The sequence below is a fragment of the Aspergillus aculeatus genome (assembly GCF_001890905.1).
Source record: "Aspergillus aculeatus ATCC 16872 unplaced genomic scaffold ASPACscaffold_12, whole genome shotgun sequence".
Classification (NCBI taxonomy): Eukaryota; Fungi; Ascomycota; class Eurotiomycetes; order Eurotiales; family Aspergillaceae; genus Aspergillus; species Aspergillus aculeatus.
The window spans coordinates 628,374-654,541 of NW_017962987.1; the positions used below are offsets into that span (position 1 = coordinate 628,374).

Sequence of the window (26,168 nt, forward strand, 5' to 3'; positions counted from 1 at the left end):
GGAGACACGAGAGAGAACAAAAAAAANAAAAAAAAACAAAAAAAGAAAGTACCAGTACTTACTGCAGTCTCGTTTCACCCTGGGTAGGGTTACTGAGCTGGACGGTACAAGAATCAGTTGAGATACTGTAGCAATAACGCGACGATGGCGATGGACGGTGGTGAAGGAGGAGAGGGAGACATGCCTGCCAATCGGCCAAGATGCAGGGGGAATCTTAAGTTAAGGCGTTCCGGAAGACGAAGAGAAGCCTGAGGGAACACTTCAACTGCAACTGCCACTCATTGGCTGGCTGACGCATTATCCTCACTCCCGATTACTATGAGTAGGTAGAGTAGATAGAGAAGTATGTGTAATGATTTCCCAGGTGTTATTATTCTACTTCCTACGTATGCACAGAATACTCTGTCGGTTCGCTATTCTCTCAGTCGGAGCAACTTCATGGCCTGATCACACTGCTGATAGCTACCAGCTCACCACGGAGCACTGCACATAACTCCGTATAGCTGTCTAAAATGGGAAGGAGAATGAATGGAGCAAAGGAAAAATCTCGGGGCCAAGTCATGAGGCTGAGATCCACTATTGACGTGGTTATGGATTGATTGTGGGCTTCGACATTATTGTGATTGTCTTTTATGGCCAGTAGGTTACTAAGTAGGTATCATTTTGACTATCGGACACCACCCGGGCAATGGTCGGTCTATGGAGAACATACTGTGGTAAACGGCATTGAAACCTGTCGAAAGGAGTTCCAATGTAGTAGTACTGTACAGTACTCCGGACCTATAATCCTCATCCCGTCTATAAGTTATACCACCACTGATATGGATGGAGACTTTTTTTTTTCTTGCTCTGTTCGAACTCTTGTTGCGCTGCGGTGTGTTTCCACCCCTTCCCCCTGACGAATCGTTTCCCCAACCATTGCCGAATCATGAAATTCCAGAAGAAACCCGAAATGTGAGTAGCAAACCTCAAGGCACATAATGGTTTCCTGCTCATCCTCTCCTCCGCCTTCTGTCGCATTCTCTTCAGCCTCAATCCTTCACCTTCCTTCCAATTTCACCAATCTCAATAGTCTCCACGAAGTGGATGTCCATTTGATGCATCGGGAATATGGTACCTCCGTACGGCGTCCACCACTGGCAGTAGTACGGAATAGAGTAGAAGGAGGGAACGGTCTGAGAACTAATTCATTATTCCAGAACCGGACCAACAGGGTGCGGCGGTCAGATCCGAGAAACTAACGATAATCGCCACTGGGATTCTTCCCGCCTCCCTTAAAGCAAGTAATATATTCGTTGTTGGCGTGGCCCAATGGCAGCTGCCAAAGTCTTTCGCTCGTCATCCGTGTGCAGGACTTGATCACTGCCCGCCTACCCTGCGGACCATGCTAGTAATTGCGTTACGTCTAGAAAGCGTAGAACGCGCTCCTCCGTAGTGGAGGTGTTGGCACTACTGTAGGCACCGCGGCCTGAGTGGTTCAGTCGATATCTTGGGCGCGATGTGGCTTTTCCCCATGGGACAGCCTTCCCATTCTTCCATTGGCCTTCGCTGGTCCCTGGTTGGCTTGACAAATATTGACGGTAGAAGTTGGCAGAAAAAGGGGGAGAGGGAGAGAGAGAGTGTGTGTGTGGTGCGTGTAAGAATTGTCAACAGCTCGGCTTGGGTAAGATAGTGAACATGGCGGAACGCGTCCATGGGTCTCCCCGTCCGTAGTCCAGCCTTGACCCGAGAAGGGCCAGAGGTCATTTCACTGAGTGTGGAGCTCTCGGGGAACCAATTGATCACCAGGGTTTTCTTGTCATTCAATGGGGAGCAGAAATACTCATAAATAGTGCACTAGAAGAGTACGTAGTGACCCGGTTATGGTATAAGCGAAGGACTGTTCACGAGGATTGCGAAGATTGCGGCTTGCTTGCTTGTCACCGGTTGTGTTCTCTTCAGTTCGAGCCGAAATCCCGGCCTAGACCGCTGGCAGCTGAACACCATGATGATCGTTAGTAGTGATTTTCGAGAACAGCAGAAAAGGCACTCCGTACCACAGACCTGACTCGAGTCGACCGAGTCTCGGTCGTCCACCCCCGCACGAGCCAGCTAAGCGGTCATGGCAGGGGCGCTGAAGCCAATCAGTGGTCCTCGTTGGCGGTTCATCCCGTGACCATTGGAGTTGGAAATCACTGACTCGTGTTGTCAGCACTCGCCCGCTTTGTCATCGCTGTCCATATCACGTGATAGCTATAAGGACTCCCCCACTCCCTGATAAATCACATGATGCGACTGCTCGTCCTGACGCCTGAGGCACAAGCATCTTTCCCGATCGGTGACCGCCTGCATCATCGCGGCTTATCACGAGGGCAGCCGGTCACCAGCTTCTTTGGCACTCCTGACCTTGACCGCGTCAACCGACCTGCTTCATTTCAAAAAGTCAATATTTCCATCCTGTCTGGTGTTACATGATTGTTTCTCGTACCTGCTTTCTTGACTTTGGCCAGGCATCAGTCTTGCTTGGTAGGCTTTCTCTTATCGGTCCCAGAGGACCGATTGCTCGATTACGTTTCCGCCATTTGACCCCCCAAACACCCTCGCGTACCTGGAGTATACCAGAGCTGTCTCATATTCGGCATAACCCTGGAGCTATCTATGGACCCGGCTTGATGGCCGCTTCCAGCTACTGATGTTTCTACAGTCCATGCATCAAGTCGAGAGCTCTAGCCCAAGATGATGACATCAAACATCTTGTCCCGTTTCCTTCCTCCGCATGGATCGCCGTCAGTGTATGAGACCATCCGACAGCACGATTCTCATTCAGACACCTCAGATATTGAGGAGCGTGCAGGGTTAGCCCTGGAGGATGAACATCTGGGTCATTTCAGTGATGGCGAACTGGAGGAAACCCTAGCAGATGCCGAGAGGGATGGATCCCCAGGTCCGAGCGATCCCTTTTTGACCCCCCAAGTTCCTCAAAGCACGAAAGCCGCCGGGAAGGCACCCATGAAGAGTGTATCACGAACCCGGAGATTCAGTCGCTTACGGCGACCGCAGGCACTATCGCCCCAACATAAACCTGAGGACAGTGATGATGAGGTTCCGGCTTCCCTCCTCGTGGAAGGGGACCAGGAGGATGAAGACGATCTCAAATCAAAACTTCCTCCTCCCCCACCCTCTCATAATCTCCGCGATCATGGTCCTCACGCTCGACCATCCTCACATAGGGACCAAACGCGGTGGGAGACAGCCCGGGGACAATTACCAGTGCATAGTGCGCCTGGGAAACGCCACCATGGAGCTTTGTGGTCAGCTGGATACCCAGATTTGGCCACAGTAGATCCCAAAGTGAAAGCAATGTGGATGTGGGCGAATGTGGAGAATCTAGACAATTTTCTGAAGGAAGTCTACACGTACTATCTCGGAAATGGGATTTGGTCGATTTTACTGAATCGAGCTTTAAGTCTCCTGTACGCTCTCATTGCTTTGCGGCTCATCGCGATGGATTCAAGACAGCTGCTGACCAAATATAGGACATTCGCGTTTGTTGTAGGTTTCAGCATCTTTCTGACGAATTGCATCGACTATCGCAGTGTACGCGGTAGCAGAACGTTAGATGACATTTATATCCAGCAATGCACCAAAAAGATGTCGTTCTCTTCTACTTTCCTACTGTGGTTACTCTCGCTGTTCTGGATTGGCAAGTCCTTTCAGTACATCCTTGATATCCGAAGGCTCAAGCATATGCATGACTTCTACCATTATTTGCTCGGCGTTTCCGATCCCGAGATTCAAACGATATCCTGGCAGGAAGTGGTCAGCCGCCTGATGACCTTACGAGACTCTAACCCAGCGACGGCCGGCGCTGTTTCTGCCAAAAACCGCAAATTCATGGGGAGCCAATCCAAGCAACGAATGGATGCTCATGATATCGCGAACCGACTGATGCGGAAGGAAAACTATTTAATAGCTCTGGTCAATAAGGATATACTTGACCTCACACTTCCAGTCCCATTCTTGCGGAATCGGCAACTATTCTCACGGACGTTAGAATGGAACATCAATTTGTGCGTAATGGACTATGTTTTCAACGAGCAGGGCCAAGTTCGAACATTGTTTCTGAAAGATACCCACCGACGAGCGTTGAGTGACGGCCTGCGCCGCCGATTTATCTTTGCCGGCATCATGAACATCTTCGCAGCTCCTTTCATTGTTGTCTACTTCATGACTCATTATTTCTTTCGCTACTTTAACGAGTACAAGAAGAATCCGTCCCAGATTGGGTCGCGTCAATATACCCCGTTGGCGGAATGGAAGTTCCGGGAGTTTAACGAGCTCTGGCACCTTTTCGAGCGTCGCACGAATATGTCCTACCCATTCGCCAGCCGCTATGTGGATCAGTTCCCCAAGGATAAGACCGTCCAAATTGCTGGATTTGTTGCCTTCGTCTCTGGTGCGCTGGCATCTGTGCTGGCTCTAGCGTCCGTCGTGGACCCGGAGCTGTTCTTGGGGTTTGAGATTACTCCCGATCGCACTGTCCTGTTCTACCTGGGTGTTTTTGGATCTGTTTGGGCGGTCGCTCAGGGTATGGTGCCCGAGGAGACGAACGTGTTCGATCCCGAGTACGCGCTACTGGAGGTGATCAACTTCACTCACTACTTTCCGGGCCATTGGAAAGGACGATTGCATAGCGACGATGTTCGGAAGGATTTCGCCACCTTATATCAGATGAAGATTGTGATCTTTTTAGAGGAAATCATGAGCATGATCTTCACGCCTTTCATCCTGTGGTTCAGTCTGCCCAGATGTAGCGACCGTCTTATCGATTTCTTTCGGGAGTTTACCGTTCATGTCGATGGCATGGGTTACCTGTGCTCCTTTGCTGTGTTCGATTTCAAGAAGGGCACCAACGTCATCTCCCAAGCGGACCCTGGTCGACGAGATCCCGCACGGCAGGACCTGCGGGCCGATTACTTTTCCACCAAGGACGGCAAGATGTTGGCTTCTTACTATGGGTTCTTGGATAATTATGGGGCGAATCCACGTCCATCCAACAAGCGACAGTTTCATCCGCCGCCCACGTTTCCAACCCTCGGGTCACCCTCGGCTATCGAGATGGGCACTTACGGTGAGCGACTGGATGGAACGCTGGCAAGGCCTGGTTTGGCTGGCGGGATGATGGGCCAACAGTCTGCTTTTGGCGCTCATCGGTTCGGCCCTCCGGGTTTAGGCGATCACACGTCCCCCGCCCCGTCGATGCTCCTCGATCCGCATCACCAACCGTCTGCGTCCGGGTTCCGCACCACTCATCGTGCATCAGCGTACTCTCGCTACCGTCCATCCCGACCGTCGCGTACCATTTCTGACCCGATCGCTGATGAGGATGGGCCATCTACGCAGGCTCGTGGTGTTGGAGTCAGAGCTTCATCGCATGTAGCTTCGGGGTCGAGCGGGGCAGGCATTGGAACGAGCGACAGCAATTTGGGCGAATCGTGGCGCATGGATTTGGTAGACGAGAGGGACGAGGATGGTGAGGAGAGAGAAGGCGGAGAGAATGTGGACGCGCTTGCTGGGGGCGCTGGGGTTTTGGGGCTGATTCAACGCTTCCAACAAGTGAGCAAGGACACTCGGGGGCGCACGACTGTTGGATTATAGGAACCCTCTCCTGCAGACAGTATCAGTCCGTCAGGATGTGAATATGAGCGAATTGCGGAGACTTCCGGCTCTGTGAGCTTCGCGGGTCACCTCCCAGATAGATGGCCATGAGTATAATGATAGAGATGAGATTTCCAGGCGTATACTATCCGCAGCCATTGTGTTCTGTAACGAGTGCGTTCTCCTGGTGGCCCGAAATAGAACTTTTACACTATCATTAGGCTCAACCTTCGGTAATCATCCGCCATCAGAAGGAGCAAGAAGGTGGAAAGCCACTCCCACATCTGTCTCAACCCGCCACTTTGGGACAGGTCTTCACTCTCGGCTGTTTCATCTTCGGGGATTTTGTTTCGAAGGGCAAATTGAGTATCCGCCAGGGTCTTATGCTTCATCTCGACGGGGCCTTGAGTGGATATGGTCTGAAGGGTCTTTCCACTGGTTTCTTGGAGGCCACAGTCCTTGTACTAAGCATTCGACCATGTAGTTACTGTACTGTATACTGACACTAAGTTAACCCCTTTTATTATAGTGACCGCGTGGCTGTTATCTATGCCGCCCTTCATCAATATTAGTAAGTTCATCTATGTACCTCCTTGGATAGGAATGGCATTGTTGAATGGCAGTATCTGCAGCTCGAGACGGGGAGAGCAAGACCAAGAAGGCCAAGGATATTAGAGGGAGGAAGACATCGAATACTTCATTAGGTGTGGGACTTTCGCCTCGGAATTTGGAGCAGGGGAACGGAGCCTGGAGGGGGGAAATTGTACAGAACTGTATGTTTATGTTATTTTTAGTAACCGCCGGGACGGGCCCCTCTTCCTAAACCTTCCTGGTGGTTGTTCCTTTACCCCCCTGGATCATGCACCCTGCAGTCAGATGATGGCTGGCAGCCATTGAGTCAGTTTGGCTAGTCTAGATGGTTTGGCCACGGAGAAGTGGTCCGTTGGGCAATATTATACTAAGTACTAAGAGAACACTGTGGACGGAGCGGTAAAGGACAAAACTCCTGAACAGAATAAACAGTACGGTAGCATAACCATGGAAGACGGTTAAGGCAAAGCCGGGATAATCGTTACTATGTACATGTATTATCAGTACGTAGTACGGGGTAGAAGTATGATCAATTCCTCTGGACTCCATTGGGAAGTCTGGATCCATCGATGGCGCATTCTATCAGGTCCATCCGACTAGCTGATCCTCCTTCTCGCGAATCCGGGGTTCGTCTCGGCCTGCTCTCTGTGTCTGTGTCTGTGTCTGTGTCTGTCTCTCCCCTCCTCTTCTCTAGCCTCAGCTGGTTCTTATTTAACCTTCTTTCCATGCTGAAGAAGCATGAACTATCGATGTTTAGACAATTCCCGGTTCGACTGCATCAAGTCGGAGTAGTTCTTGATCCTTGCCCTAAGAGCCGGACTGATCCGGGTTGGCATTACGAGAGGTGGGAAGTGCCTCGAAGATTTCATATCCGGGATCAATCAGAAACTGCAGAATTCCTGTGTACTCCGTAGTCTACGGTAGTCTACGGTAGTCTACGGTAGTTGGACTAGGTCAGGAATATTTAATTAAATATTAAATAATCGTTAGATTATTTCCACAGGTCGGGAGTCTTGCGACACCCAAGTGGGTGCTTTCTCCACGGCGGTTCCACCGTAGGCTGGAGAATGCATTGAGCCAGTGCGTGAGGCCAGCGAATTAACCGCCTTCCCAATGGTCTGGCCCTGCGGTCCTTTTTTTCAGGCTTGCTCCGACCTCCGCCCTCTTCCTCTTTGGGATTGTACTGTACACTTATCGCCCTCCACTAGGCTGGGCTGTCTGTGTTTCCTTCCCGTTCCTCTCTTCTCCTACTCCTGATCGGGTTTGTTGTCCATTCTCTTGGCCCTCTGTTATGAGTACTCATACCACTTATGATTGATTAAAACTTACTCAGAAACTACCGAACTAACTACTAAACTAATCTAAGAACAGAATTGACTGCTGTTTGTAGTGGTCACTGGTCTTGGTGGTTTCCTTCAGATTGTCTCATCTTCTCTTTCCCTTCTCTCCCACCTTTCAAACTCAATACTACCTACTTACTACTAATCATGTTTGAATAGAGGCTTCACTGTCCTCCATTCTTTCACTATTCCCCCCCTCCCATTTCTTCTGTCAGTCGTTTCTCTAAAGAGATTGTTTGATGGTTTGACCGATCGATTCATTCACCAACCTCCACTCATTCCTTCTTTCCTCCGGGAGTCTCTTCATGTTGACTCTTGTCTGTCGTTTGCGATTACCACCCTACACATCATATCATTTTCTTCAACCCTGTTTGTGATCCTTGGGACTAGTAATTCTTGACTAGTATCCCCATTACCAGCATCTTCTAAATCGTCTTCTGCTTCACTCTCACTCTTCACTCTTTTCTCACGCGGAGTTCTACCTCCTGCAGGTCCAAGACATTTTTCCTTTCTCCCCCGGGAACCGCGTGATCTTTCTGCTCGTATTTCCCCCTCTTTCTTCTTTCTTTAGTCTCTCTGACCATCTCATTTTGGGGGTTCCTACTTTTTTCAATCTCTCTCTTTTCTATTCATTCGTTTCCGTTTACTCTTTCACCTTTCGTTCCTCACTTTGAGGATTCCCTCCCCCTCCCCCTCCCCCCTCGCCCCTCCCTCGTTCCGGGGCATCTTCGTGCTGCCTCGTACCTTCATCCCTCCCTATCGATCACCTTCTTCGATGATGTTCCGAGCCCGGCGATACCGGGTTCTCCTGGTATTCGCGGCCATCTTTGTTCTGGCTCTTGTTCATTTCGCCGGTTCACGAGAACAATCCTCTGCTAGTTGGCGTGCATCGCCGCCCGCCGATCGTCGACCGGGGGCCTCAGCCCCGAACCCACCCACCGTTCCTGAGCAAGCCGCCCCTCAATCTCCGGCCTCTCCTCCGTCCGCCCATGACTACAACCCCGAGCCATTCTCTACCGAAGAATCCAAGAACATTCCACCTGATGTGGCCGTAGAGGGTCCCCCCTCGACCTCAGCCGAATCCCCCCAGCCATCCGAGGAGCCTGCCACCGAGAAGGACGGGGACAATCGGAAAACCACTGGACTTGGAGCTCCAGTCAAGGGTCAAGGCAAATTGGGAGTCGAAACACCCGCCGCAACATGGACACGCCCACATTGGCAGAAGCTGCCCGAGCTCTTTCCGATTCGGAGCGAGGACATGATCCAGTTGCCATCAGGTCAACCCAGGCCGATCCCGAAGCTACAGGCGGATTTCAAAGACGAAACCTCGGCCAATAAAATGACACGCCTCGAACGCTTGTCGGAAATCAAGGAGGTCTTTGAGCGCGCCTGGACTGGGTACAAGACCTCCGCCATGGGACACGATGAGATTAAGCCTCTGCGGGGTGGATTTCGAGATCCGTTCAATGGCTGGGGTGCTACGCTGGTGGATTCGTTGGATACTCTCTGGTTGATGGATTTGAAAGAGGAGTTCTCCATAGCAGTCGACTATGTCAAGACGATTGACTTCACTACCACCTCCAAGAGGAACGAAACTCCCCTCTTTGAAACTGTCATTCGCTACCTGGGTGGGTTGATTAGTGCTTACGATGTTTCGGGTCACAAATATGATGTCCTGTTGGCGAAAGCTGTGGAACTGGCCGAGATTCTGATGGGAGCCTTCGACACCCCCAACCGCATGCCTTCGCTTATGTACAAGTGGACCCCGTAAGTCAATCTCGTCCGTCCTCGGGTAATTGCATAACCCCTAACAAGTACATGTTACAGATCTCACTTGACCAGACCCCATCACGCCGATAAGAAGGCCATTCTAGCCGAACTCGGCTCGCTCTCAGTGGAATTCACACGTCTGGCGCAGCTGACCAAAGAGAACAAGTATTATGATGCTATTGCGCGCATCACCAACGAGTTAGAGAAGCTTCAAGATCAAACCCAATATCCCGGTTTGTGGCCCGTGAAGTTGGACGCCTCGGGGTGCCGCAAGAACGCCAATGCCAATGCCAATGCCAATATCAATGCCAATACTAAGGAACTCACCAAAGCTCGCCTCGAGCAGGAGTATGCGCGCGACCGGCTCCCTGTGACTACCACGAGTGCTCATTCCTCCAAGCCGCATCCTACCAAGCCGGCCCCGACCGACGCGAAGAGCTACCAGGACTACTTCAAACCCCGCGATGCGCGGTCTCTTCACGAAGATGCTCAGCTTGCAGAGTACCCTGGCGCTGTGGCGCAAGGTCCCGGTAGCGCAGCTCTGAGCGCCCCCGAAGCGCAGTGCACCGGGGGTTTGGACACAGCTACCATTGACAAAGAGAAGTACAGCCTTGGAGCTCTTGCCGACTCTACATATGAGTATTTGCCCAAGGAGTATATGCTTTTGGGCGGTCTTAATGATCAGTACCGGTCCATGTACGAGAAGGCTATGAACACAATCCGTCAACATCTGGTCTTCCAGCCTATGATCAAGGGCGGCTGGGACGTCCGCTTTCTGAGCACAGCGATCATCCCCAAGAATAAGCCAGGCCCCACGGTCATGGAATACAAAGGGGATCATCTGTCATGCTTTCTTGGTGGAATGGTTGGCATTGGAGCCAAAATCTTCGGCTTGGAAGGAGATATGGACCTGGCTAAGCAATTGACTGACGGCTGTGTGTGGGCGTACCAATCTACCAAGAGTGGTATCATGCCCGAAGAATTCTCCCTGGTTCCGTGCAAAAAAGGCCAGCCTTGTGAATGGGACGAGTCGACCTATCACACCGCTTTGGATCCTGACATGCTGGAGCGTTTTGCCAAGGCGCAGGAGCGGAAAGAGCAGAAGGAGAAGGAGGAGGCAGCGGCTGCAATGCAAGCCGAGGCTGAGGTAGCTGACTTGAAGAAAAAGAAGACTCTGCTGGGGAAGCGCGAGCGCGGTAACTGGCATGTCATTGGTCTGGAAGACGAGGCCACACCGAAAAAGCCGGAACCCGAGCAGCCTCCTGAAGAGGAAGAAGAGAAGGTGCCCTCGCACGAGGAGTACGTGGCGACACGTATCAGTAATGAGCGCCTTCCTCCCGGGGTGACGAAGCTCATCAATCGCAAGTATTTGCTGCGACCTGAGGCTATCGAGTCGGTATTCATCATGTACCGTCTGACTGGCGACGAGTCGTGGCGGAAGAAGGGTTGGGAGATGTTTCAAGCTGTCTCGAAGTACACTCGGACCGAGTTCGCCAACTCAGCAATCGACGACGTCACCGTCACAACTCCCGAGATGTTGGACGAGATGCAGTCATTCTGGCTCGCGGAGACGCTGAAGTACTTCTACCTTCTTTTCAGTGATCCGACCGTCGTTAGTCTTGACGACTATGTACTGTAAGTCTTCCCTCCTGTTGTGAACCCCATCAAGTGCCCTGGCTAACGGACACACCGCAGGAATACCGAAGCGCATCCTTTGAGGCGCCCGAACTAATAATGGCTTTGTATGCATGTGCATTTTGCATTCGTCTTGCTTGATTCTTAATTCTCCCCCGTTCTTGCTCTCTGCTTCCCTTCATTGCTGCTTTTGCTTGTAAAAGTACAGATACCACGGTCTAGTCCACGAGTTGTTGATTAATGCATTCGCCCTCCCTATTTCTGTTTTGTCCCCCTTCGCTTTTCTTGTGGGATGGGCTCCGTTATTTCTTAGCTGGCTTTGGAAATAAGAGGTTCATATATGGTGAATGGTGCTAATGATGTCGCTATACTGCTGCTGCTGCTGCTGCTGTTGTGGATCATGATGTGTTGTATAGTGGTACTATTGTACGGGATCAAGTAGATAATGGAGTGGTAGGCATGTCACTGTCTTTTTAAAAGGGAGGAAAGGGAAATTGATGTAGGCTCTTTGCTGTTTCTAGCGGCTGTAATCAGGTCATCAGAGATAAGTTAAGTGAATCAGTAGATGATGGATCGTAGAGTACCAACGATGGGGCCATGAGGAGAGGCGGGGACAAGCGAAGCGAAGGGATGACGTCCCGCCCGCCCGCCTTCTCAATTGATTATTGACAGCGTTCCCTCTCCGCTCCAACTCCTCCTCTGCTCCTCTGCTCCTCTCCTCGTCTCTACACCCAACCTCTTCTCCTCTCCTCTCTTCTCCTCCCCTCTCCCCACCTTCTATCCACTCCTCCTTCCGCTCATTCGTGCTCCCTGTCCTGGCTGGAGCAGCGCCTTATCCGACTCCCTCGCTGCGGGCGCAAGACGGGATGAGTGCAGGGACACGCCACGCCCGACGAGGACGACTGAGCTGTGGGAAATGGAGTTTGAGGTCACCCTGGAGAACGAGCAGCAATTCTGGGACGGTGAGTACTACCGGTCTGTTTCTTTCTCGCCCGATCGTGCTCAGAATATACTGCGAAACCCCTCTAGTCGCTATTTCGATTCATTCGGAACTAATTTTGTTGCGCAACCTTGTCCGCAGAAATCCAAGAGATCGTTTCCGCCTCTTGCTCCTCGGAAGACCATATCGACAATGCGCTTCGATCATATCTGAGCCTGGCTACGAAGTATAAAGGTTTCTCTCAGGCTATCGTCCGAAACGAACGGATGCAGTCCAGCTGACGCAGGACAACCGACAGATGAATACCTTCAGGGCGAGTTGGATGTTACCCGGTGCTTGTACAAGCTCCTGGCATCCAGCATCTTTGCATCGCATGCGGACTATGTTCGACGACAGATGATCTATTGTTTGTTGCAGGTACGCCCCGAGGAGTTCGCACATTGCGTCCCGTCTACTTTGTGTGGGAGGGAGTGTGTGACGACGTCTGACATGGGGCATAATTCTTTTTCAGGACGACGACCCGGCTACACTTCATCTCATTGCCTCGCTCTTGCTTTTCGACGGTCGCCAGCATGAAGAGGCTTTTCGGATGATGAACGAGGAGGGTTCGTTTCCGCGGTTGCTGGAACTGCTGCAGGTCCGCAACCGTTCGGCGGATGAGAGCATGCCGGCGGGCCTGCATCGGCTTCTCATGGACTTGATGTATGAGATGTCGCGGATACAGCGGGTGAAAATTGAGGATCTGGGTGGGTTTGAGCCGGTGTTTCTTTTCCCAAAACATGCCTCGGTTCGGAATCATTGACCCTGTATGTATGCATGGCAGTTCTTGTGGACGACGATTTTGTTCGGGGTCTCTTTGACATCATCGAGGATCTCTCGTACGATGTCAACGACCCTTATCATTATCCAGTCATTCGCGTTCTGGTGAGTGTCGCGTCCAAAGATGGGAAGCAAATCGCTAATGACTGTCGGGCAGCTGGTTCTGAACGAGCAATTCATGATCTCGGCGCACGACCCCGTTGACGAGCAGTCACCCATGAATTTCCTAACCAACAAAGTCATCAAGGTTTTGTCCATGTATGGAAATATGTACAAGACCTTTGGTGAGAATATAATCCTCCTAATCAATCGAGAAGGTATGTGGTGTTTGTTGTGGGGTGCGGACCATTGCTCTAACATGCTGCAGGCGAAACGTCCCTCCAGCTCCTGACACTTAAGCTTCTATACCTGATCTTCACCACTCCGAGCACCTACGAATACTTCTACACGAACGATCTGCATGTCCTGGTCGACATTTTGATCCGAAACTTGCTGGACCTGCCGGAAGAGTCGTCCGCCCTTCGACACACCTACCTCCGGGTTCTTTATCCGTTGCTCGCTCATACGCAGCTGAGACTGCCGCCTTACTATAAACGTGACGACATCAAGCGGATGCTCAGTATCTTGGTCAATGGTCAACTCTTTCATAGCGAGGCTGACCAAGAGAGAATCATGCATTTTAACGAGGCAGATGAAACAACTAGAAGACTGGTTCTCCGATGCGCAGCCGTCGACTGGATCCGCGAGGAAGAGTCGACGGAGGTTCAGAAGGCTGCGGTGCCACCCCTCAAAACCTCCGATGGCAATGACGACGAGTCGCCTGAGGGCGAGTTTGGTGCACCGCTGGAGTTGTCCGAGACACTCTCCCCGACGAGTACCGTGGATAGCTCGTCGGAGAATCTGTCTCCAACCCGTGCCGATGATGAAGCTGGCACGGGCTCTGCTAAGCTGAACGCGCATCGTAAGTTGAGTCAGGCGCAGAGATTAGGGATGCACCTCGAGCCGGCCTCGTCATCGTCGCTTAGTGTGCAGGAGGTGGCATCGCAGCACGAGAAACCGGGCGTGATCACGCCGAGCCGAAACAATATTCACTTGGACCGTCCTTTCAGTCCGTCGGCGAGCAGGGTGAAAACCAAACCGCTTCCCCCGAATCCTCGGCGCTGGAGAGGCCGTCCTAGGGCCGAAGATGATGAGCACGTGGACAGAATTCCGGAGGACCGGGAGATTCAGACTACGAGTCCGTTACCCCCGCCTGTCGCCAGCGGAGCGGGCGATCGGCGGAATTCCACCAGCACATCAAGCCTAGCAGTGCCCATTCCTCGGGCCCCGCGTCGGTCCGCCTCCAACCCCCCGCCGGCGGTCCCTCCGCCGCGACGGTCGACCCATCCCACTGTCCCTGGCATGGCCACTCTCTCGGTTTCCAGCCACTGCACACCGCTCACCAGTCCCTCGCGAGTCGTTCCCCAGCTCCATCATAATAGTGTGAGCGCTCCGGGGAGTGGGAGCAGCTTGGTCAGTATGGTTTCCAATCTCAAACATGGGCATAAACCCGAACCTCCCCGAGCCCGTCGCTCGGGACGGGGAAGACTCACTCCGGGGGATTCCTCGCATCGACCGGAGTCCCCTGCCGAGCATGAAGGCTCGACTCATCTGAGCGAGGGGTATGCGTGCGATGAGCAGGAACAAGCTGTTGGGCCGCCCACATTCTTAGGGATCAAGTCCGGTGGTCCGGTCAGTGTCGAGGAGGCGGTGCAGAACATGTCTGTGGGGGAGTGACCCTCTCCCATCTTTTTTAATTGAAATTTGTTTTTGAGAATGATCTTGCATTGGCATATCGGCGCGTTCTAAGGTTTAATTTGTCTATGAGCTATTACGTAGTGGAGCTTTTCAGCATGTGCACTTCACCTTAACCTGCTCACGTCGGTGTTAGAATCGGCATCTATAGTCTTCTAGACTAGAGAGTAAGTCTTCTAGACTAGAGAGTAATACGAACGATCAAGCACTGTCCACTGCGGAAAAACAGTCTGGTCCTGAAGCAACATGGGATTGCCTGCCCCATCTGATGGAAGCCGAGTTCCACTGCGTCGTCAGCGGGATCCATTCGTTTTTGATGAGGTCGTATGGTACCGTATACTCCACCGGGCAGGGGATGTTTACGGTATTGGTATTTGTGCGAAACATGTGTACTGTACTGTACCTTCTCACATTACAACTTGGATAAACGGACGTTTCTCTCACCTCCAAGCATGACAGGCACAAGATATGTCCCGCAGATTTGACCACGACACGTAGAACCCAATCCTTCAAGCGAAGAAACTTGAGATAGACATCAAGTAGTACATACAGTCCTCATTCCTCATGACTTCCACAAGTACCCAACCATAATCATATCATACACACCAGAGAAAACACCAAGCCCTAAACACCAAAGCAAGAACCAGAAACACGAACTTATCATGAAACCCAGCATGATATCACCCTTCCTTCCTCATCCCCTGAAACAAGCATGAAGACCAACAGGGGGAGCTAATGCCCCAGAATCCCCCAGAACTTCTCCGCCCCAAAGGTATAGCCATTATCCACCTTCCAGAGGTCATCGAACGAGGAGAACAGCACCAGCCCTACCTCGCCATCCTCCCCATTCTTTGGGTACTCATCAGCATCAGCATCAGCATCAGCATCAGCATCAGCATCAGCTCCAGCCCCATCTCCAGCATCAGCTCCAGCTCCAGGACCAGACCGCGCAAACGCCTCCCTCAAACTCCGCACCGCAGCGCGCTGATTCTCCAACGAGGGCACGGCCTTCCCATTCGCCTGGCCAGCATGCGGCCATCCGCTTTCCGTGATAACCACCTTCTTTCCTTTGCCCTTTCCCTGACCACCACCACCAGCCCCATCCTCAATCTCAGCCCCCCCATCCCCCTCCATCATCTCCAGTAACTTCCCCACCTGCCCCCTCACAAACCCCCCCGCGCCCCCCGCCTCAACTTCATCGTCAAAAAACGCATGACAATTCGCCGCGCAATAATCACTAACCGCACACACCCCCGGATTGGCCAAATGCGCCGCGACCGTATCGACGGCCACGACGGGACCATCGTACCCAGCCCCGCGGAGCGTCGCGCGCGCCGCCTGCACCGCGCCCACCACCTCGGCGGCGGTATTCTGGCCGCTGTTGAGGAGTTCATTCCCGATCGCGATGCTGTGGATACTGCCCCAGTCCCCGCTGTTGTCGGCGACGGCTTCGATGATGGTGCCCAGATCCTCGGAGAAGTGGCGGAGGTCGAAGAGGCCGGCGAAAACGCGGAGGCCGAATCCCCGGGCGGCGGACAGGACGAGGCGGGTTTGGTCGCAGTCGGTGCCGTAGATGCGGACGAAGGCGTAGCCGGAGAGCTGGGCGAGGTCGTGGGTGATTTGCGTGGCGGGTTTGCAGGTTCCCTCCGCGGTGTAGGGGGAGTAGGCGATGCCGTAGTCCTTGTCGGGTGTGGCGGGTGATGTGGTTGAGGGGGGTTTTGAGGGGGATGGGGGGGATTGGGGAAAGTTGGGATCAGGAGGGAGGGCGGAGTTGAGGCCGTGGACTACGCTGTTGCTGAGTTGGTTGGCGCTTTGGTCGAGCCAGGTTAGGGCTGCGGTGGCATCTTGACCCAGACTCAAAGGGTTGGGGAGCCAGTTGTCGTTGTTGTTGTTGTTGCTGGGACTGCTGCTGCTGCTGCGGCGGCGGCGGAGTGGATGAGCGGGGACGGTGTTGCTGTTGAGGAGGAGCAGCAACGCTAGCAGCAACAGGATGGGGCCATGGGAAATGCAACTGCACGTCCACTGCATCCTGCACAGTGTTGGTCGTCCGCCGCTGTCACTGTAGATGGTGCATTGAGTTGGCAGTCAGAAGATAAAAAGAAAAAGGAAAGCTAGATGACTGTGCCTGACCAGGGCTGCCTCCTGAAACAGGGGCACCATGAAATTCACTATACAAGAATGAGCATTTCTCCCTATGGAATGTACAGGATAACTCCTACCTTGAGCCCTTCGCCCACCGACCGATCCCCGGAATGTCAAAACTTCAAACCCCTTATAATCAAGGCTCCCCCCGCCCTATCCTGGATTGTCAAGCCACAATTACTTACCCCTTGGATCTCCCTATAATTGCATCATCCACCCATGCCCGAAAACCCCCAAGAAAAGAAGAAAAAGTGGTATTAAATAATATGGTCTCTAATAATATCCACGGTACCAATGTAGCCAAAGAAGTAGGAGGAAACAAAGACGATCACCACCCAGTACAAATGATGCGAGTCGACCGTCCATTAAGACATGTGCAGGAGCGTTTCACCTAGCATCTAGGTGCAATATGCTGTACAGGAATTGTGCTTCGACAGTGGGTTTATCAACAGGGCCGGAAATAATGAGGCTGGGGCAGAATATGATGATGAAAGGACAGAGGGCGTATCATGGAAGCATTAAACGTCATGGCCAGGTCCCTACGACAGCCGGAGAAACAGACAAAAACGATTCACTTCCTCTTGCTCAGGACTTTCGTAATTGCGTGACGGATGATCGTCCCCGCCTTCTCGATCTCTTTTCGCGTCAAGCCGATCGTCACACAGACCTTCAAAGCAGGCGCCACCACCTGCTTCGGCTCGAAGTTGTCCTGGAGAGTCTTGAGGCGGCTGATAAGGACGCCGTTGGCAAGACACTGGTAGCACCCAAAGTCAGCATCGTGGTCAGACGAAAAGACATAGACATACAACACCTACCTCGTCAACGATATCCTGCAGCAAGAATTGTTGATCATCCTCGGAAAGCTTCTTCGCGTGGACCACCTCGGGCTTGAGAACCAGAATCATCATGGGATTCTCCGGGGCACTGGTGCAGTACACCCAATCGCTGCGAGGGTCCAACTGCGCCCACATGGCCTTGGTGTGTTCCCGCAGCTGCGTCACCGTCTCGGGGCTATTTTGCAGCATATTGATCGTGGCACTCGCGGTGGTCGACAGCAGAGCAGGCAACGCGGCCGAGAACGTGTAGGCCGCCGCGGAGATCCGCTGGTGGTGCACAATCTCCTCCGATCCCGCGCAGAAGCCTCCACCAGCAATCAATGGACCGGCCAGCGATCCCACAATCATGTCGACTTCTGCCGCGTCAACGTTCTGATGCTCCGTCACACCACGACCGGTGCGTCCGAGAACACCAAACGACCAGGTCTCGTCGAGGATGAGGCGGAATTTGTACTTCAATTTCAGCTCGATCTTCAAAAGAAAGCGCCAAGTCAGTAAGCAAGACCCCCAGACAACCACAGCTCGGCCGAGAAAGCACATACAATTTTAGGCAAGTCAACCATATCACCATACGACTCGAACAGACCTTCGGTGATGATGAACCGTCGGGTGAGCGGCTTCCGCGCCTGCTCCTTGGTCACCTTGGCCAGGACCCGTTCCAAATCCTCCATGTCATTGTGCTCGTACCACCGGACAATACTACGCGAAATCTGGATGCCCTTGCGGATCGCAAAGCTGACCCCCTTGTCGGCTACGATGATGTCCCCGCGCTTCGAGAAAGCCGGGATCACACTGGAGATGGTCGAGAAGGCCTGGGCGTAGATGATGCAGGATGCGGTGCCGAGGAAGGAGGCGACGTCGGCTTCGGTTTTCATGTGCACGTCCTGGGTACCGTAGAAGCCTCGCGGGCCACAGGGTCCGACTCCGTAGTTGCGGAGCGTCTGGATCGCCTTCTCCTTGAGAGATTCGTTCGTGTTGAAGTTGTAGAAATTGTAGGAGCCCAGGTTCATGACCGTCCGGCCGTTGGCGAGCTTGGATTTCGGGCCTACGGGGCTGGAGAGGGCCCGGGCGCGTTCGCGTCAGCAGATGGACCAGTGGACCAACCCATTGGGGTGGGGAAGTCGAGGAAATAGGTCTTACCCAACGATGACAGTACGCTTGTCCACTTCCATGGCCTCCAGGGGAGTCGGCTTCCCGACCAGCGGCTCCGGAGTCCATTCGTCGACCAGATCATCAATCTCATCTTCCGAGAGTTGGACGACGCCGGGCTTGGTCGAATACTTCGGCGCAAGAAGATAGCGAACGGCGAACAGGAACAAGAAAAGCTCCACGGCCGAGCGGATCGGATCGTTCTGGTAGCTGGACTTCACATAGCGGAGAAAGATCGCAGAGCCGGGAACCCGATGGAACAAAGCAGCGAGCTCATGGAGATACTCCGTGAGAAGCCGCTGTGTCTCCTGGATATCCATGGTCTTGAGATTGGCGAGGCGCTCGTGGCGCTGAACAAAGACGCTGTCAGTGGGGAAATCCCAGAACTGAAAGAAAGACGACAACAGCAATCTACAGTCGAACGGATGGCATTGGAATCAAAGGTGTGAGATCTGTAAAGGAGGAGCTTTGGTCAGAGAGTCGAAACGACGCGGCACTTCCCAACTTCCGGGCAACGCAGGCCGCATGCACGTGACTTCCTCTGCTCCTTGCAGGCAGCCATCCTGTAAGTCCGGGCCTAGTGGTCATGTGACATCGTTTCTAGACGCTCACTAAATCCAGACTGATGCAACAGGAAGCCCCTATCTCAAAGAACCAGTAAAATCAGCCAATTTGACTACGTAATTGAGCAACCCCTACAAGATACTACATTTACGCTGTTCCTTGCTAGCTAGCTAGCATCATTTACGAGAAAAGGTCCAATAATACCAAAGATAAAATGAATAGTGGACAACAAAATGAAACTTGCAAGTCTAATGAACACACATAAAGGACTGGAAAACACCTCGAGAATACAGAATTCAATTGACAGATATTGGATCCATTAATGTTGACGACAGAAAGGAGCATGGGCGAAGAGTGTCATTCAAGAAGCAATGAGAATAAAACAAAGGCAAATGTATGCGACTCGGCAGCGTCCTCCAGGCGCTGAATACTTTATACAGCTCGTTTCCATGTTCCATTTTCGCAAAAAAATGAGAGAAGGTAGAGAAAAAGATAAGACGAAATCAACGTGCCAACAGACCCCTCACTAGCTCGACGTGGCGGTGGCAGCCGGGTTGGTAGGAGTCCAGCCGGAGTAGCCGACGGGGAGACCTCTTCCAGTGTAACTGGCAATCGTGTCATTGTTGTCCTTGTCGAGGGGCTGCATGATGTTCATGGGGAGACTCGAACCCAGGCTGATGTTCTGGTTGCGAGCCACGAGAGGGGCGATGATAAGGATAAGGAAGATAACCAGCATCGTGAAATACAGGATAGCGAAACGAACGACTCTCCGCTTGCGAAGCTTGGACTGCTTCAGGGAATAGATGGGAGGACGAATCTGCCGACTCGGGCGCAGCCAGAAGAGAATGACCGAGTGGAACTTGTCAACGTAAGGCATGCAAAGAGCAGGCAACATGACAAACAGGAGAATGTGACCCAGGACGAAGTCGGCGGAGAAGTAGCCCAATTCCGTGATCTTACACAGGAACTCGCGACCAGGCTGGGAAAGAGTGTGCCAGCCCATGCTGTACCACTTACCCGTCCACCAGGCGATGTTGGACTGGTCATTCTTGAATTCTCTAGTAAGAGCAAGCGAGATAATGAGCTTGTAGATAAACCGTTGGATGGCAGCCATGGCAATCATGCCCATCACACATCTAGGCCAAGACCAAGACTCGAGGAAGAACATGACCTCAAAGATAGCCAGGAGGACAATCACGGCAATGGCGTGAGCAATGGCAGCCAAGACAGCACCGAACTTCTTGCAGCACATGCTGAAGATGGGACCCATACAACAAGCCATACCGAAGAACATACCCGCAACACCGGCGTTGATGGCAATCGGACCGAAGGCAACGATGGCGATACGGACGATCGCGTTGGAAGCATGGTTGTTGTCGTTCGAGATACCAGTTCTCGAGTTGATGTACAGGTATGGCACAAGGGTAACACCAACGACCACCAGAGGGGCGATAATTTCACTGAAGAAAATGTTCGAGATACGAGCTCTAGGGACATCACCAGATCCCTTCTCCGAAGGAACACCCAGAAGCTTGCGCTTGTAACCAGTAATGCGGGTACGAGACAAGCGACAGAAGGCAATCCAGGAAGAAGCATGTGAGCGAGAGTTACCACGAGACAGCCAGCGGATGTAATCGCGGTAGTCGATGAAGAAATCGTGCCAAGCGAACTGGTGAGGGTTGAACAAGAAGGGAGCGATGACCAGAGCCAACAGTGAAACCCAGAACCAAATCAGAGCGGCAGTCCAGACGGTGGAGGTCGCGAACAGCAGCATCAGAAGCTGACGAGAACCAGCGTAGATGGAGGGACCAGCGAAACGCGAGTAGAGGACACCGAAAGGAATACGAGCCGTTGCGAAACCACGGCCAGTACCGATATAACGTGCACCACCGAAAGACAAGTTCTGGTGGACAGCATTGGCATAGATCTGACAGACGAACACCTCGAACATGAAAGAGAAGGATCCAAAGTGCTTCGCAAGACGTGTCGCCATGCGCCACACACCTCTCTCAGTCAATTCTTGGACAGCCAGGGGAACGAAGGAGATGAAGAAGACAATGAAGATGGAGATAACACAGCGGTTGACCCAGTTGGTGATAGGCGTCAGGTCAGCGCAGTACGTGGGACGGAGAGGGTCGGTGATCGGCAGGTCGGAGTTGTACTTGCAGGTGATGGTCTCATGTCTCAAGGCACCGAGGTTGACAAGAACGATCATGAACATTTGCACAGACAGCATGATGAACATGTTGTTAATGTGGAAACCAGGGTGGGCATAGTAGAAAGACAAGAAACGGTCGAGAGGCAGCTGAGTTCCGAGATAATAGTATTCTCTGGACAGCATCTGCTCACCCATACCAGTACCAATCTTGGTGGTGAAGTTCAGAATGGAACCAAAACCAAGATCACGACCCTTACCACACTGAAAGTACTCGCAGTGCTTAATGCGTCCACCACGGAGAAGAACCGTCATACCAGCATAGATATCCTCGTTCAGGTGCAGACCCTTTTGAGCCTTGGAGATACCGCCACGGGTCGTCATGAAAATACCGTTCAGGAAATCAGGGTGACCATAGTGCAGCTTTCCGCCGATCTGGGCAAGAGTACGCGCGAACAAAGTGCCGAACGTCTGTTCCTTACTGGCAGCAACGTCACCAAGCACACCGACGCTCTCAGAGAAAATGTATTCACGGGCACCGAGAATGGCAACGGGGGTCGTATTAGCAGAGGGCACACCAGGAGTATAAGGAGAAACGTTGTCGGTGGTCAGCTCCTCGAACTCAGCCAGGACACTGCGGATCTTCAAGCACTCCTCCAGGTAGTTGTCCTGGTTAGCGTCAATGACCTGAATGTATTCACCGCGGTAGAAGATGATAGAGTGGTTCTGGTTGTCAGACTTTCCGTCACCAAGAATGGGGTTACCAGAAAGTTGGATTCTGAACTTGGGCTTGCGCATTCCATTGTCGAGAAGTTCGCAGTGTCCGTCAATCAAAGCAGAGTACAGGCGGGGCTCCTCGCCCTCTTCGGTCGGAGGCTCCTCATCAAGATAAGCGATCTGGAGGTCAGGGTAGGCACGGAGAAGGAACTCGGTGTTTTCACGCTCTTCCTTGTTGAACTTGGCATAACGTTGCATGGAAACACAGATCTTGAACTTGCGACGGGCCATCCGCTCAAGCTCACGCTCGAGCTTCTCGGAGTTGCCACCAAACATCTGAACGACTTCGGGGTTCTCAACACGGTACAGGAGCTTGATAGCCCGGCTGAAGTTCATGAAGCCGGAGATGGTGCGGTACAGCGTCTGGGAGCGCAGAGAAGACCAGATACGGGTGCGGAGAGTGTATTCGGGAGCGGCGGACTTGAAACCAATGCAGTAGAAGGGCAAATCATCGATCTTGCTCTTCTGAGCATCCTTTTCGCTCTTCTCCTGATCGCCGTTGAACTGAGAAGTCTCGTCGGCCAAGATCTTGGTATCCTTGACGAAGCAATCCCACTCATGAGGGTGAAGTTGCTTGAGGTATTCCAGGAGAGTGACACGGGAGTAGGGCTCATCTTCACGAATAATCTCACGAAGGGACAAGAGAATCTTTTCACCGTAGTGGGGAATGAGGACGGTGAAAGTGGGCATGTTGTCAACCGGGAGAGGCTCGGGCATAGGCGTGGACAGAGACTGAGCGAAGAAGGAAATACGGCGTTCGGCCTCGCTACCAGCGGGGAAAAACTCGGTCTTGAAAGACTGATCTTCCTGGGAGACGAAGAAAGTAGGAGCGCGAAGAGTCCGCTTGCCCTCGACCTCGGAAGGAACCTGGTGGTAGAGCAACTTCTGGACGTGGTCGATGGCCAAGAGGTGCTCTCTGTACATGGAAATGATGATAGCGTTCCACACCTGTGAGATAAGAACCTTGGGCTTGTACTTGATTTCCATGTCGGTCGTAGCCAGCACCTTCGAGTAGATACGCTTGGGCAGGCGAGAGAAGACATTTCTCCAGGGGGACCAGATCGAGACACCGAGATAGAAGGATCTAGCGACGGAGAAGATCGTGTTACAGATAACGTACCACAGGTAACTGTCCAGGAAGAAGAGCGTCAAGTCCATGAAGAACATCAGACCCAGGAGAATTTGGGGCTGACGATGGCACAGAACGTTGGGGATGTAAGTGACACCAGCACACTGGTGAATGCGCATGGGCGACAGGATACGGATAGGATCTTTCAGGGACAAGGTCAGGAAGAAGTAGGACTCAACCAGCTTGGCACCAAAAACACAGATCCAGAGACCGTAAGACATCCACATGTCATTACCGCTGAGGCGAGGGAAACTGGCCGTGAACGTCTGACTGGCAACATATTGACGTCCATGCTTCTTCAGGTAACTGCCAAAGAGACCACCAAGCGGCATGATAGAGAAGAAGAAGAACGTAGCCAAGGCGATGAAGAAGTGGACAATACCAATGACGAGAGCAATAGTCTCGCCAATGGTCTTCTTGAATCCGAAGACAACGACACCAGGAGCCAGGTTGACGATGAAAACAGCCAACAGGAAAAACAACCGCTTAGTGAGATGCTGCGCGCCAGCCCATCGGCGAGGGACATACATCCATTCACAAATAGTTGCCATGATCTGAATGAAAGAAACCAGAGCACCTCCGAAACCAACAGCAGACCAGTAATAAGAGCCTGGCGGTTTGTTGTTCAGCTGTTGCTGGTAGTCGGTGGTGTAAAGCGTCGGGGCGTTGTAAGCAGTGAAAAACCAGAAAGCACCAAGATGGATAACCCAGATACGGTTGAAGTTGGTAATCAGATGGAACCAGGAACGTGTCTCGCGGTAAGTCTTGAAGAAGGCCTTCTTCCAGTTCACATCCTTCAGCTTCGTCCATCTCTCTGCGGGCGGGACATCCACCAGCCGGGTCTTATCCTCGAACGAGATGCGCTCAATACCCTCAGGGTACCAGAAAAGCTGGTTCATATCATCATAACCGATGATCTTGTCGTGATCACGCTCCCGACGGACATACTTGCCGTCGGAGATCTCGTAACCCTGATCACGGCAGAACTGGTACAAAGGCGTGATGATCTCGTTCAAGTAAGTGAGCTCTTCCACAGGCTCTACCCGGTTCTGACACTCGGGAGAGCTGTAGTAGTCATCTGCACACTTGAAGATGAAGCAGAGACATTCCGGCAAATAACGGACCTGGTTGGCCTCACCCCAGCACAGCAGGTAAAGGGCGATCTGGCGCACTCTGTCATGCTGGGACATACGGTTCATCCGGGTCTTCCACCGATATTCGGCAGCTTCCAGGCTGTTGTCTCCCTCCAAGGCCTCGAGGTTCTCTTCAACATTCTCGGGGTTCTGCTGGGCAGCCTTCTTGGCCGCGGCGCGAGCTTTTCTCGTCTTACGATCGGCCTTTCCAAGCTTCATATTCGCGAAACCAACGGCGTCATCCAGGTCCAAATGGGCAGCAAAGTACCACCGGCGGTAGTTGGCGTTGTCACCACCGATGTAATCGGCGTGGAGCGACAAGAGAGCTTGATTAGGAGTCATGCGAGAAGCTCTGGAATCCAGCTGTGTCATCAAGTGGTCGTACATGTTACGCATGCTGTCCCGCTGGAAACCGAACTTGTTGACCAGGTCGATGAAGATATCCTCAATTTCTTCCTTGGAAACAGGGACTTGACCATCCGAGGCCCAGGCGGGGAAGGGCTCCCGCGACCGCTGGCCAGCGGGTAGGGCACCGCCGTAATCCATGCCGTACACGGGGGTGGAGGCTCCGGAAGATCGGTTGGCACCATAAGAGACTTGGGATGACGGTGGCCGGTAACCGCCGCCGTATCCGCCACGACCACCATACTGGCTGTCGGCGTAACTGTTGTAACGCTCATCGCCGCGGCCGTAGTAATCCATGTCGGCCGCTCTTGCAGTCTCGGACCTCATGGTGAAGTCGCTGAATGTTTCGGAATCCTCTTCGGAGTCGCCGCGGCGTCTGCCCCTGCCGCCATTATTTCCTTGGTCATAGTACTGGTCACCGTAGTACTCGTCTTGGTGGCCACCGTCATAGTAACCGCCTTCTTGTTGATACCCTTGACCTCCCTCGGCATTGTAATAATTGCTGTTGAGCACAGGTTAATGCAGGTCCTCGGGTGACGGGATGCAGAGGAAACCCAGGTCACATACCCTCTATCATAGTAACTATCACCATAATTCTCATGATCATAATAAGCCTGGCCATGCTCGTCTTGGTAGTACGAGTCACCATGCTCTTGCTGGTGGCCGTAGCCCTCCTCGTAGTGGCCTCCTCCTCCTCCTCCTCCTCCTCCTCCTCCTGCTGCTGCGGGATAACCGGACATTTTGACGTGCCACAATCACTAACTCTTCGAAGAGGTTCTATAGAATTGCGAGTGATGAGTTTCTGCAGTCATACCCAGCAAGGAGCATCCCGTAACCGGGATGGTCAGGACTTACATGAACAATGACCCATTAAAAATTAGCTGAAAATATTCCCGACGGCTGGAGCATATAACAGGCAGTCGAATTTTCGGTAGGATCCGTTCGCTAAAGATCGAAAAGGTCGAAACACGTCGAGTACACTGAAACCGAGAGCGCTTTTTGTCCCCTGGAGGCACCAGTCCCCGACAGTTGAACGGTGTTGAAAGTGATTCAAACTCAAATCGAAAACGATAGATTCTGCTGGTGACCGACTTGTTGTAAGGCGAAGTCGGGATGTCGTTGATAAAGTCCGTTTGGTAAACGAGTGGAAGGGGTCAAGCCAAATGGGCGAAACTGAACTAAAGGGGGGTTGAGCGAAAGGTGTCAATGAATGACCGTTGTAGGTCGAACCTATCTCAGTCGAGCAACACCTCCCTCTTCTTTCCTCAAAACGAAAGAATCAGAAAGAAGGAAGGGAGCCAAGTCGCGTTTTCCTGGAGGGAAAAGTGGTTGGGTGACTTGGGTGTAGGTGT

General features: G+C 52.5%; 6 protein-coding genes across 6 annotated transcripts; 3 read left to right on the top strand and 3 right to left on the bottom strand.

Moving 5' to 3' along the window:
• Window positions 1-2,390: 2,390 nt before the first annotated feature.
• On the top strand, window positions 2,391-5,773 carry atgI (autophagy protein ATG9). Its single transcript, XM_020205565.1, has 2 exons — window positions 2,391-3,452; window positions 3,516-5,773. The coding sequence occupies exons 1-2, from the start codon at window positions 2,716-2,718 to the stop codon at window positions 5,635-5,637; spliced, it is 2,859 nt and encodes a 952-aa protein (XP_020054319.1). The 5' UTR covers window positions 2,391-2,715; the 3' UTR covers window positions 5,638-5,773.
• A 2,573-nt stretch (window positions 5,774-8,346) lies between these two features.
• ASPACDRAFT_31649 (class I alpha-mannosidase 1A) lies at window positions 8,347-11,070 on the top strand (the record flags this gene model as incomplete). Its single annotated transcript, XM_020199829.1, has 3 exons — window positions 8,347-9,335; window positions 9,396-10,973; window positions 11,034-11,070. The coding sequence occupies 3 exons, from the start codon at window positions 8,347-8,349 to the stop codon at window positions 11,068-11,070; spliced, it is 2,604 nt and encodes an 867-aa protein (XP_020054320.1).
• Window positions 11,071-11,651: 581 nt separating this feature from the next.
• ASPACDRAFT_1872410 (uncharacterized protein) lies at window positions 11,652-14,806 on the top strand. The gene is made up of 7 exons (XM_020197997.1): window positions 11,652-11,935; window positions 12,055-12,147; window positions 12,212-12,330; window positions 12,425-12,659; window positions 12,737-12,837; window positions 12,890-13,049; window positions 13,100-14,806. The coding sequence occupies exons 1-7, from the start codon at window positions 11,890-11,892 to the stop codon at window positions 14,506-14,508; spliced, it is 2,163 nt and encodes a 720-aa protein (XP_020054321.1). The 5' UTR covers window positions 11,652-11,889; the 3' UTR covers window positions 14,509-14,806.
• A 273-nt stretch (window positions 14,807-15,079) lies between these two features.
• scw4 (putative cell wall glucanase (Scw4)) lies at window positions 15,080-16,808 on the bottom strand. Its single transcript, XM_020197581.1, has 2 exons — window positions 16,746-16,808; window positions 15,080-16,694 (listed from the first exon to the last, which is right to left on the bottom strand). Exon 2 carries the CDS (start codon window positions 16,552-16,554, stop codon window positions 15,259-15,261), a length of 1,296 nt encoding a protein of 431 aa, XP_020054322.1. The 5' UTR covers window positions 16,555-16,694; window positions 16,746-16,808; the 3' UTR covers window positions 15,080-15,258.
• Window positions 16,809-16,927: 119 nt separating this feature from the next.
• lcbA (serine C-palmitoyltransferase subunit lcbA) lies at window positions 16,928-19,073 on the bottom strand. The gene is made up of 4 exons (XM_020205566.1): window positions 18,645-19,073; window positions 18,047-18,557; window positions 17,484-17,975; window positions 16,928-17,422 (listed from the first exon to the last, which is right to left on the bottom strand). The coding sequence occupies exons 1-4, from the start codon at window positions 18,971-18,973 to the stop codon at window positions 17,240-17,242; spliced, it is 1,515 nt and encodes a 504-aa protein (XP_020054323.1). The 5' UTR covers window positions 18,974-19,073; the 3' UTR covers window positions 16,928-17,239.
• A 670-nt stretch (window positions 19,074-19,743) lies between these two features.
• Window positions 19,744-25,556, bottom strand: ASPACDRAFT_31795 (1,3-beta-glucan synthase; the record flags this gene model as incomplete). Its single annotated transcript, XM_020199838.1, has 2 exons — window positions 19,744-25,318; window positions 25,384-25,556. 2 exons carry the CDS (start codon window positions 25,554-25,556, stop codon window positions 19,744-19,746), a joined length of 5,748 nt encoding a protein of 1,915 aa, XP_020054324.1.
• Between the last annotated feature and the right edge of the window lie 612 nt (window positions 25,557-26,168).

Excerpts from the sequence above, each read along its gene's own strand:
- ASPACDRAFT_1872410 (XM_020197997.1), top strand. The coding sequence starts at position 11,890 with ATGGAGTTTGAGGTCACCCTGGAGAACGAGCAGCAATTCTGGGACG. Across the intron at positions 12,660-12,736 it reads GGTGAAAATTGAGGATCTGG|TTCTTGTGGACGACGATTTT; the intron begins GTGGGTTTGAGC and ends TATGCATGGCAG. Across the intron at positions 13,050-13,099 it reads CCTCCTAATCAATCGAGAAG|GCGAAACGTCCCTCCAGCTC; the intron begins GTATGTGGTGTT and ends AACATGCTGCAG.
- atgI (XM_020205565.1), top strand. The coding sequence starts at position 2,716 with ATGATGACATCAAACATCTTGTCCCGTTTCCTTCCTCCGCATGGATCG. Across the intron at positions 3,453-3,515 it reads AATCGAGCTTTAAGTCTCCT|GACATTCGCGTTTGTTGTAG; the intron begins GTACGCTCTCAT and ends GACCAAATATAG.
- lcbA (XM_020205566.1), bottom strand. The coding sequence starts at position 18,973 with ATGGATATCCAGGAGACACAGCGGCTTCTCACGGAGTATCTCCATGAG. Across the intron at positions 17,976-18,046 it reads TGGTTGACTTGCCTAAAATT|ATCGAGCTGAAATTGAAGTA; the intron begins GTATGTGCTTTC and ends TTTCTTTTGAAG. Across the intron at positions 17,423-17,483 it reads TGCAGGATATCGTTGACGAG|TGTCTTGCCAACGGCGTCCT; the intron begins GTAGGTGTTGTA and ends GGGTGCTACCAG.
- scw4 (XM_020197581.1), bottom strand. The coding sequence starts at position 16,554 with ATGCAGTGGACGTGCAGTTGCATTTCCCATGGCCCCATCCTGTTGCTG.